The sequence below is a fragment of the Accipiter gentilis genome, chromosome 15, assembly GCF_929443795.1.
Source record: "Accipiter gentilis chromosome 15, bAccGen1.1, whole genome shotgun sequence".
NCBI lineage: Eukaryota > Metazoa > Chordata > Aves > Accipitriformes > Accipitridae > Astur > Astur gentilis.
Genome location: NC_064894.1, coordinates 27,807,276 through 27,819,685, shown reverse-complemented (window position 1 = coordinate 27,819,685; position 12,410 = coordinate 27,807,276). Strand labels below are relative to the sequence as shown.

Here is a 12,410-nt window from a genome sequence, read left to right as displayed (position 1 = left end):
GTTGTTGGGGGTTTTTTTTGTTTCATTTGTTATTGGTTTTTAAGTAGCACTTTGAAAGAATTATATTAAAGTCTTAAGCCCTCAGCGTTTTAATACGTGATATCATGGGACTGTAATTTTTTTCCTGGGGTATATGATATATGTACACGAGAGAAACAATGCCCCATTTTTAATTGCATTTAGAATTTAAAATTTTGAGGAAAATATTACAATAGAGGTTGCTTTAATTCATGATTTATTAATTTGTCTAACCTGGATTTTTAATTTAAACAAATGCAGAAAATGGGATATATATTACTGTGTGAAAGAACAATGCACAGAAATAAAGGATTTTTTAGATCCGTCAGTTATAAAGTTTCTTTTCTGTGATTCGTATCAAAATAGAATTTTTGTTAAGAAAGTTGGTTTTAGAGCTAGGAGACTTTAAGGCCACTGGAATGGAAGAAAGTAGATCAGAAATTGTTGCGTTGTGTGATTTCTTGGCCAGAAAGGACAAAGCTTTACTAAGAAGTGGGACTGAAAAAGATGTTGTTTGTTTACATCATGCTGTAAAGCTACTGATAACCATACTAACAGAGAAGGCTTCCTTATAAAGAAGGTGATTTTAATTAAAAAAAAAAACAAAAAACCAAAAACAAAACAAAACAAAAAAAAAAACCAAACCCAAAAAAAACCCAAACCCAAAAACCTGTACACGAAGAATGCAGGTTCTTGACGTATCCTTTGCAAACACTGCTAAACTTATTTCAAATAAGAAACAGTTCTCCAGATTTGGTATTCATACATAAAAGCAGCTTTACATTACTATTCAGTTAAAATCATATTTATCATAATACTTTATTATATTTTTTTCTTCTGTTTTAGCCATGGATGCAGATGTGAAGAGTGAAAGCCTTTCATCTGTGCAGCAGCTTGGTGTTGAAATGACAGTCAGGTACATGGTATTAAAATATTTCCCTAGTGTATTTCTAGGATTTGTTTGATTTTCATGGAGTGACTTTAATGATATTTAATCCGTCAACTCAATGCTTTGTACTGTTTAAATCTAAAGATCTTCTTTAAGAAAATGAATTCTAACTTTGAAAATGAAAAAGGTATTAGTGCATAATTAAATTATCTTTACAGATTATATAGGTTATTATCCTTTATTGTTGTAAAGGCTAATTGTAACTTGTTAGTGAGATTTACCATAAAATCACATTATCCTGAGTTATATGTCTTTTTTTCCTCACATCACTTCTCTAAATGGTTCTGTTTAGCTAAGCTTAGTTATATGCCATTTAAACAACATTTTATTTGGCTGGTAATTTTCAGAGCCATGGTGAAGGAAAAGCTAATGCATCTGTACTTCCACAGATTGTTATCTTTAGCATTAATATTTGAATTCTGATGCTAATAATTACACATACAATATACTTTGATGGAATTCTAAATAAGGTACATGAAGAAAATGTGTAGTCTCTATTAGAGTACTTTGTCCTTACCACCACAGTCTCTTAAACTGACTAAAAGTAATTTAGGTGAGGAATTGTAACACTTGAGTAGCAGGTGTTTGGTGCATTATGACAGCTTAACTTTCACAGGCCTATTAAATATGAGCTCTTGCTTTTTAGGAATTAAATATTTAACCTTTAAACAGTTTTGGTTTTTAACTTTTTGTGCTAGATATGGAAAATACCTAAACTTGCTAAAAGAACATGCTGAAAATGGGCTATGCTTTGTGTTAATGAACTGTGAGAAATTTCTGAAAAAACAGCAAAGAACTGTGGTATCCTCGCTTTGTATCCTTCCTTGGTGGCATAAATTATATTGCCTAAAAATGCCAGTGGAATTTGAACTCTCAGTTTGGGCTTTTGATGGTGGTGTAAATGTGTAAAACATACTGAAAGAAAAAAAAAGCATTTTTACTTTGAAATTTTGGTAATTTAAAACACACACCCCACACATTCAAAATCTTCACCCTTTTGTTCCCATACTTTGTTAAAATTGTAAGTCTCATTCATTTTTGTCATAAACTGTCTTGGAATAGGATCGCATCTTTCTGTGTGTGATAAAGAGTCTGCAGCAATGTACTTTTGAGCATTAATGGTACTCCCACAATACCAACATTGTTAATGGTATTGCCCGCGTAATGATATGTGGCTGTAATCTGATCAACAGGAGTGGTTTTGACTTCTGACTCTTTTAAATCTACTGTGGAACTTTTTTTAAAAATAAAAGATACCCCTTTCCAACAAGCTTTGCTATATTCTTCAGGTGTTAGACTGGCATATCACTATTGAAATACACTTCAGGTATATTAGTCAGAATATGCTTTATCTCTTTTTTAAAGCTTTTCTTTTACCTCTTTTTTTTTTTTTTCCCCCCCTAATCTTTCTTCACAACTCCCGTTTTCCTCTTCCACCATTCTCCTTTCTGGTACTATAAGCACGCTTGTTTTGGTGTGGGGATTTTTTGCATTTACTTGGTTTTTGTTTACTTTTGTTGATTTGGCTTGACTACTTATGGACTGGGAAAAAAGTAGTGTATAGGGAAAATAGCTTAAACCGTTTCTCTTAATTCAGTTTGAGAGGCAGTCGTACCTCAAGAACCTGCCTTCTGTGCAGCTATATTCCCCTTGTGTCATCCCTAACAAACCAGCTCTTGCCTCTGTGTGAATGGGCCCGGGGAGGAGGAGGAGGGCTGCAGTTCCTGCAGGGCAGCAAGGAGATCTTGGCCGAGTTCCTTAACCTTTTCACACAGGCTGCTTGAGGGAGCGCTATGCTGGCTACGACTGGTTTGCATCTTCTATCTTCCTCATAATGTCAGGGGATGGGGAGAAGACACTGATGTTTCTTCAGCAATTTTCATGTCTTCTTGTTTCGGCATTTCTCTGGCCACCAAGACTGCATAAATCTGTAAGGATTTAAAAACTGTTTCTTTCTAACTGAATACGTGACCCTGAAGAATACTCTTGGAAAAATATAGATTTGACATTTGCTCAAATGGTTGTTTAAAAGTAGGGGGATAACAGGTGAGCTGATAGTAAAGGCAATGTTATTGAATTTTAAAGCTGGCAGTAGACTTTGTTAGTGGCATTAAATTCTGTATGAAGGCTGCGATACTGTTGAATGACCTTTTTTTTTATTACTACAGTCAGTGTGCAAGTCCATCCTTTTGATTTTTTTAGTAAAACTATCAGTTTTAAAATTTACTAAATACACTAGAATGTATTTAGTGAATTTTAAAAATTATTACAGCCCAAATACTGAATGCTTGACAATGTTAAATTATTAGTATTCTCAATACCTAAATGATTTCTGTTTCATAATGTACCTTGAAAACACAAAGACAAAATTCAATAATTAACCTATTTGCATAACTACCAGAATTTAAACTAAAATAAAATGTCAAAACATGAATGAGGAATTACCCAGCCAGTGGATTGTGATGCTGCCTACTGCAGGAAGGAGGAAAATTCCAAAGGATGTACCTTGGCCTTCTAGCATCAAGCCAAGGATTCATGACCTAGAAACCAGGCACCGACATCCAGAACTTGCCATACTGATAAAACCTCTGTTCCTCCTTTTGCTGCACAAAATAGTGAAATTCTACCAGCCATGCATACTGCAAAGAAATGTGCACACAGAAAACAACTTTAAATACCATAGAAGTTCTGTTCTATCCATCAGTAGATGGGGAAAAAACCAATCCAACAGAAAGTAGTCTTTTTTTCCTTTCTGTTCTTTTGTTTAAAATACAACGGTTTCTCCATTCCTGCTTTGACAAAGCTTACATGCAATAAAGAACTAGACTGCTAATGCAAATAAATAGTCAGGATCTATTTAATAACAGTTTCTAACTTTTAATTGTCTTTAGTTTAATAACTACATGTTTTTCCTGATGGTAGGTAGCACCAGCTTCTTTGGTTATTCTAGTTCCTGTCTCTAAAATAACTGGGATGACTTATATAAAAATATAGACATTTACTTGTAAGATATTGTTCTCAGCAAGGTATTTTAAAATAACACTTTTTTGTAGTCTGTAATCCTTTTCCTCAATTTTGTTGTTGTTGATGATGTTATTGTTGTTAATCAGATGCATCTGCCTATTACCACAGTGGAATCTGGCATCCATCCAGTCTATTTTTGCAGTGCTCACCACATTGAAATGTTGCTGAAAGCTGAGTTGCCACTTGTCTTTTCAGCCTTCCACATGTCTGGTTTCACTCCATCCCAGGTAACTGATGAAAACATATCAAAATACCATCAACTTTTTGACTGAAATCCACAAAATCAAGGACATTCAGGAACTACTGTGGTTTTTCTATACAGCACTTGTGTGGTGGTTATGAAACTTGGGGTAAGAGGTAGTATAGAATGCACAGTGACTTATAGCATCTGAAAATAGAAAGCAACTGACTTTGGTAGAATAATGACAGTGTACTGCAGCTGATGACCTTCCATTATATGTTCATGCAGAAAACTCAATACTAAAACTTCAGATTTATCACTAAAAATAAATAAAATATCTTATTCCCTGGATTAATTTTCTAAATTTTCCATAGGAGGGAAATGAGTAATTTGATATAGGTGTATAATAGGAAGCAGTTCAGGTGATACTAGAGCAAAATTAATTTTATATGAGCTACCATAACTATTACAATCAGAGAACACACTATTCTTCTATATTAAAGAGATGTTACTAAAGAAGAATATTTACCCATAATGTTAGCTTTCATTTTACCTACTTACTACAATTCTTTGGTAATATGGAATGCTGTGTATGGAGCATTACTTGTGAAGACTACAGTCATGATGAAGCATAACAGCTTCATGCCATAATAGGTTAGATTGCCAATGCAAAGGACCTCTCGCTACAGTAAGAAAGCTTATTGCTGTTCCAAGGCAAGAAAAATATTTTTTATCTTATGCCTTCAAAATTCCTTTTTGCCAACAAGATTTGCAGCTTAAGAGACTTCTTAATGGGGCCAGATGCCAGTTGGTACAGATACTGTTTAAAACGGTCAGCTTGGTCTTTGAGGAGAGGAGATAGGAGTGAGGTGCTTATAATAAGCTTCCCATTTTGGCATGGGAAAACACACAGGGACAGTCGCTCCTTCCTCAGCTATTCTTGCGCGAGTTATACAGTATGCTTTTCTTTATTGTTTGCAGTCAGTTAATAATAGACTAGTTATTGTTCTAGACCGCTGAAAGATTTTTTGTTTGAGGATTTTATTATTTTTTTTTTATTTAATGTGCTACTGAAATGCCACTGGTGGGTGCCACTGTGTCTTCTGTGTGATTTTTGCAGTTCTACTGCAGGATTAAAACCAAACAAACCCTGAACTGGGAAAACACCTCTGATGTATTTAAGTGCTTGTGTGCATCAATAAATACCTGAAAACAGATTTAATGCCAGAGTATGGCTGCTGTCATCTAATTAGAATCTTGGTACTTCTGCTGCTGCATATTTTTAAACACTTTAAGGACTGATTAGCAGAAGATTTGTGGTCTAGAATTAAATGGAATCTGCTGCACACATCTTAATACATTGTGATTTAGAACTGGAAAAAGGAGTCGCTATGTGTGTTCCATACCCACTTCATTAAAAGAAAACGTGTCATAGGGAAGGGCCTAACTAACATTCATTTGTAAGGCAAAGAACTACTGTAATTTAAAGGAAAATCCACATTCAACACACCTTCATCACTCTCATTACCCTTCAGGCCATATTTTAAAAAAATCTTGAAAAAAATCACCTTCGCTTTCATTGGACTTTGAGTTTTATGTCTCAACCTCAGGATTTGCCAGAATATACTCAGCTAAGTGAGATGCATGGATGCAGGGTGTTAATGTTTAGCAGAACTCACTGAAAGTCTATTAAGAGTCTGTGATTTAAAAAATGGTGATTCTTAGCTGCTTTTGTACCTTACCCCTTTTATTTTCATAAGTAGGGTAATGTTGTAGGAGAAAGGATCTGTAGTATAGAAAAGGCATAAAGCTGATCAATTATGACTGAATGTCTACAGCAATTTAATTATATATAATTTCATTCTCATCTAGATTTGTCTGCAATGGATAACTCAGTGTTTCTGGAATTACATGGACTGGAGCGAGATCTGTCACTACATTGCTATATGTATCTTCCTTGGTCCTGATTATCAAATATATATGTGTATTTCCGTGTTCAGACACCTACAGCAAGACATCTTGAAGCACACTGAAGACCAAGATCTCCAGGTTTTTCTTAAAGTAAGTGTTTCTTTTTTAATTTTTCAATTGCTGAAGGGAAGCAAAGCTCTTGATACTGAAGATAGGTATATTACTTAATCCGAAGCTCTTACTGAATTTCACTTACTGATTTTGAGTGAGTGAAATAATACTTTAATTTTATTTACTTCCTGGCAGGAAATCATGGTATAGGATTTTCCAGAGAAGAGCTTTCCTGCATTTTGTCCCAATCAGTTCCCTTTGTAAGCAAAGTAAATAGCCACATTAAGTCATGAGGGCATTTGATTCAATTCTGTGTGGCTTCAGTCTCATTAAACTAGATGTTCTCCTGAAAGGTGGGTTTACAAAGTGGTCTCCTACTGAAGTTTGAAGAGATGTGGCACAAAGCTCAGTGAGCTGTTATTTTGAACAGAGGCCAATTACTGTACAACCACCAACCTGACAATTTCACATTCTTTGGCATATTATAAAGTACATTTGGTTATTGGATTCTTTTTGCAGGGTACTGCTTAGCTATAGATGCAGTCATGAATAGATAAAAATATTTGACTCTTCTTCCCAGAGATGTTTCTGGTTTTTTTCTCTGGTCTTTTTTTTTTTTTTTCCTCCAGTCAAAATTCTTTTGAGAGCTATATATCTGCATCTTAGTCTGTCCAACGACAATAGTTTTCTGACTAGTTTGCATCCAACTTAGATATTCTTAAATATGAATAATATGCCAACTCAGTCATTTTCCTTGAAAATATTTGGTACACAGTCTAATGAGTGAATTGTTTTGTTTGACCTGGTTTTGGTCACTGTGGCTTACAAACTACTTCATCTTGATGGGACAGTTTATGTAAATTATAGAAGAGAGAATTTGTATGTTGTCACCTACAGTATAAACAGGCCAAAAATTTGACATGGTACTGTTAAATTAGTGAGAAATACTGTATATTAATGCACTACTGGAGTATTTACAATTCATTGAGTGACTACTGCAGATAAAGAGGAGTTAATACCATACTTGAACTGTACTCTTTGTTTTGATAGCTCTTAATTCAGCTAAAGAAAAAAAAAATATTCTGTCATTGTATTCATTCAATTTCAGCTATATTATGGGCTTCATATGAGGTTACTTGGGTTTAATACTTGCAAAGGCATTAGTCATCTGCCCTTTTATTGAAATAACCAAATTCAGTTTCAAGTTTAGCCTGTTTCGTAGCACAACATTCACAAATTTGGATTACTCTAGTGGAGCAATTCTCTTAAAAGTGGAAGTAGAAACTATTCTGAGAACATAATCAAAGCTAAGAAAAAAAACCAATACACCTACAACCTTTGAATACTAATTACATATTTTTTTAATGTAATGTCACATCTCGAACTTCATACTAGCAGTGGTCATTTGCTGTATGAACAAGTCCTGCTTCCTATTTTCCTTCCAAGAACCAATAGTACTTTCTATTTTTAAGCTTCTAAAATGCTTTATATCTGTAATGAAAAGATGATGGTTTGATAGCAGTACACCTTTGTTGCTATTATCTGATAAGTAGTTCCAGCTAGCTATTAAAATTAAAAATATTTTCTTAAAATATAAACATACTTTCATTTGCACATGAAAAAAGAAGTTGGAGAGACAACTTTTCTGTCAATTCAGATGACATTATGCCTAGCACTTCAAATAAGTAAAACATTCACCCTTTCAATGTGTCCTTCTAGTGATAGAAAACAGATGACCACCTGTGAAAGAGATCATCTATTAGTCTATAATTTGCCTTTCCTCTGTGCAAAGACAAAAGTAGAAGTAACGAATTGTCCATGAATGTTTTTCCCTTTTTCTGGTTCTTTCTATTAGCTAAGATGGGTTACTAACAGTTACGATCCCTTTGAGATATCTTGAAGTTTCAGCATTAACTGAATTTTAAATTTATTACTTGGTCTTTTATTAATCCTTTCATGGAAGGATGAATGTGCATAGCTTTGTAATTTCCATATGTGAACTAAGAATACTGTAACCTGCCACCTCAGTATACCCGTCTTGACTATCTTGGTTTCACTGGTTTCATTCGGATAAAATAGAGAAACTGGGGCTACAGGGTTTGTGACTTGTTGTAATAGCACATGTAGGCCAGTAAGTAATTTAGCTACTCTTCACTATATTTTCTGTAAGTATAGGCCATATTATTGACAACTAAGTTGCTGACCAATGCTTTAATATATGTGCACATTTAATCAATATAGAATTTGACTGCTTAAAAAAAAAAAAAATTAAATACCTGCTACAGTTCTCTATTGGAGTCAGTTTTCTTTTCTACTGTAGTCAACCTTCTCAGTGCAGAGCATGAAGAGCAGCTTGGAAGGTAAAATCATGCCTTTGCTTTCCCTGGTGAGTAGGGGAGGAGAAGTATAAAGACCATCTTAAATTCCTGTTCAGATGCCAAAGTGCAGCCTTCCAAGCCCGAGTGGATGTTCTCAGGAGAATTCTAGGTAGCAGAGATTACAGTCAATACACCAGCAGATACCACATGTGTCTACACAGACAGACTGGCTCCAGAGAGCTGCTTGCAGCACATGCTGCCAACAGTGGTAATACTGCTTAGTACGTGGTGGGCACACAAGTTGTTCCATTTCAAAGCAACCGTACATTCACCCATTTTACCTAGACTGTTCTTCAGGACCCTGCTTTCTGCGGTGCATCCTCCCTCTCCCTCTAAAATAGTAGTCACGAGAAGGAACATGGCCCGTTGGCTTCTTTTTCCTGAGGGCACCTTCTTTTACTCCTAAGTTTTGGAATAGGTAAGAATTAATCGTTTGTGGTGATGCAGAAGCGTTTATTCTGTTTTTAAGCACTTCATAAAGATCTTTATCATTGATTTTAAAAACAAGTATCTACTGTTACTCTCCTGGTTTTATTGAGAATCTAGTTTGATATAAAAGCCACATTAACAAACTTCTTGCATGCCATGCGTCAGTATCCACTTGAAAGATTTGTTACCAAGACTGTGATTAGAAAGAACTGTATGGAAGCAGTTATTACCAATTCTTTATTTCTAAATGAAATGTAATAAAGTGTGTGTATTTTAAACACCCAGGCCGTAACAAGCAGAACAAGATGAGCTATCTTTAGAAATTTGGAATTCATTAAATTTGAGTTGTGCATCTTTTTTTTCCTACCTAATACATGTTTTCTGTGTGTATTTGTGCAGGAAGAAGCACTCCATGGATTTCGAGTGAGCGATTATTTAGAATACATGGAAAGCTTGGAGGCAATCTACAGACCTATGCTGCTGAAAGACATGAGGAGCATAAGAGTGCAGAATACATAGATGAAGCAAACAAGCACTTTATTTTTCTAGTTTTGGTTACATCTTTTAAAAGGATAATGATTGATTGATATGTCAATCTCACCTAAAAAGTCATGCCATGTAAATAGACATATTGTAAAATAAGGAGGGTTTTCAGAATACAGTTTTTGCAAAAGGACTTAATCTAAGTTTGATGACCTAAAATACCACATTTTTCCAGACAGGCTATACGTACAGCCTCATTTTCCGTTAGCAACTTCAGAACCCACTTGTAGGATGTGCTGAAGTGTCTTCCTTAGAACATAAGTCTTCCTTATAAAGCCTTGAACCTGTTCCCAACTCATTGCATTATTGTCATCTCCTTGTAGCACAGTCCTAAAACCTGCATATTTTGATAGGGTCTGACAAAGTGATTTTTCTTAGAAACAACTCCTAGTGTACATTCATATGCATGAAAAGTCGGCAAATGAAAAACAAATTCCCTCTATGCAGCTGTTCTGACTTTGTGGATAAAGTTGAGAAAATGGGGTGTTCAAATACATGCAATGAAGAAAGACTGATATTCTTGTCTTTTTATTTTAAATAAATAATTTTATGTCATAAAACATCTATTTGTAACATACAGTCTCTCTCTGCATAAGTGAATGATAAGTCCTTGAGTGGCCTAGTTTCCATATCTCTGGAAAATGATCGTTTTTAAAGATTCTGGTTTCATTCAGACAGGAAAACTAATAAGAAGCTTCATCTGTGCTTGCCTTTCATCATCAATGAAAAGCAAGAATTAAGGCTGCTAGATATTTTCTAACACCAGTGCAGTGTAAGTAAAACTTCAACATTGTTGAAGTAAGTTGACTGAAATTCCCAATTTCAAAAGAAATGTGGTTTTCTTGAGGAGTGCTGCATCCCATTTGCTGTAAGGATAGGTTTTAGGTAACAGTCAGTGGGCAGATAAGGAAATATTCCAGGAGCTTTCTTTTCTATATAATATTATGTATTGTTAAATATCATTTAAAAAAAATCAATATATATTTGTGCACCAGTTAATAGTTGTTTTTTGAATCCAAATTTCAAAACACTGGGCATGATTTTGGGTCAATAAATAATACTCAAGTAGATGACAACATCGTCCTAAAATGAATACTACAGTTGGCTTGTCAAAAATTAATAAATGCATTTCTATTTGATTGAAATTATGGCTGATAAAATGATAGTTACTGGCAAGCAGGAGGCCTTCCCCCAGTAGTTGAAAGTAATCAAAGGATGTAAATGGCAAATGACAAGGTATTATCCTGTAGCCATTTAATATTTTTCATAGTCAGTCAGATCTGCATCAAAATTTCCAAAAAAAGAAAATATCATGTAGAAATGTAACCTTTACAATGCCCCCATGAGGTTAGATGAAAAGTAGACATTCATGATGATAGCCTACTAACTGCAGAAATTCATAGTCACATGGAAAGAAAATCTGAAATTAGAACAGTTATTAAAATTCGTTATACTAATGTCTTGAAATGGAAGAGTATCTTTTTATTAGGATATCTATTCTCTCTTAGGATTTCAGTTTCATTTCAGCCAAAGTAATAGTTGTACCACTTCAATTTAGAGTGACATGCCCTGCTCCTGCAATTACCTTTAAAGAGATTTTTGGTCTTGATAATTATTTTGCATAGGAAGTTAGTAAATTGCCCTGTGCATTGTAATACCAGACTCTTAGTACCTTGATGATTCCAATGACATTGCTGCTTTATCAAATTAAACAAGATTCAGCTTCTCTAGAAGAAAAATTACTTATCTGTATTCTTACAGGAAGAAGTCTTTATACTGTGAAGTGTAGGTAGCCAGCATAATTGGTCAAGTCCCTGCTGTAGCTAGTTTAGTAACTAAGCAGTATAAATTCCACAAATGCATCTTATGTATGTAGGCAATATTACCAGATGATTTTACATAGTGAAAGTTAAGCATTGAGTAGTTCTTTATTTGGTTAAAGTAGTAGGGAAAATACTATGTTTTATCAACACCTGCAATAACATTTTCTCTACAGCATGTCTGGAATCTCAAAATATTTTAATTAGAATTTGTGATACAATAAATGTTTTATAAGTCCAACAGAAACCACAAATGTTGAATTTAGACTTATCCAATATCATTGCCGCATTCCTGTGAGACAAATTAAGCATTTACTGCAAAGTTCTTGAAAAACAACTTCACTAAATAAAATGAATGTGTGAGCACACACACAAATTCAAATTATAAAATGTTAGAAGCTGCAGTGAAATTTCTGTAATTATATGCAACCTAAGAGTGAACACTGACAAAGGTTTTACCACTAATTTCTATCTTCCTGACTGTGCATTTCATAAGTTCATAGGTTTAGCTTTTTTTCCTGTCTAGAAAAAAATGTTTTAAATATTTTTGGACTTTTGTGAACTGTGTTGGCTCACCTACATTAATAAAAGAGGCTGGCATGTATGAGGAAAGAATTATGACAACTGATGGAACCAAGTATTTGCCTGACACCAGGGTCAAAGAATGCTAAGACTCCCATAAAGTCTGTTATTTTAACCTTAATAGCAGTGTCCTATTTTTAAAATAATGTTTTTGGCATATACCTCAAAATAACCAAGTGACAAACATCCAGATGGTGAATAGAACACTAATATATATGTGTTTCTAGAAATTCTTTACATTTTCAAAGAGACCATAGTTTATTAAGCTACCAATTACGAAGTCATTAGTTCCTTTATCAGCAGCAGGTATTTTTTCCTATGTCAGGAAAATTAGCTCTTGTGCTAAGGCATGTGAATAACCCAGGGACTCTTGCCATCAAAATACCTGCCACTTTGTATTCCTCATCCCCAACAAAGACGAGAGAGGTACTGCAGGCTAACCCTTAATGTCATAGACTCGTAAA

At 34.5% G+C, this 12,410-nt stretch overlaps 1 protein-coding gene across 4 annotated transcripts in view; it reads left to right on the top strand.

Moving 5' to 3' along the window:
* The window catches only part of TBC1D32 (TBC1 domain family member 32), a 90,619-nt gene extending 78,547 nt beyond the window's left edge, over positions 1-12,072 (top strand). For 3 of the 4 annotated variants that reach the window (XM_049818160.1, XM_049818163.1, XM_049818162.1), the window contains exons 29-34: positions 865-934; positions 1,666-1,781; positions 2,743-2,897; positions 4,078-4,218; positions 6,045-6,233; positions 9,401-12,072. In XM_049818160.1, the coding sequence (XP_049674117.1) occupies positions 865-934; positions 1,666-1,781; positions 2,743-2,897; positions 4,078-4,218; positions 6,045-6,233; positions 9,401-9,520 (791 nt within the window). In that variant the 3' untranslated portion in view covers positions 9,521-12,072. Of the gene's footprint in view, positions 1-864; positions 935-1,665; positions 1,782-2,742; positions 2,898-4,077; positions 4,219-6,044; positions 6,234-8,857; positions 9,164-9,400 lie in introns of those variants that run through there. The other variant, XM_049818161.1, reaches the window with a different exon arrangement.
* The last annotated feature ends 338 nt before the right edge of the window (positions 12,073-12,410 follow it).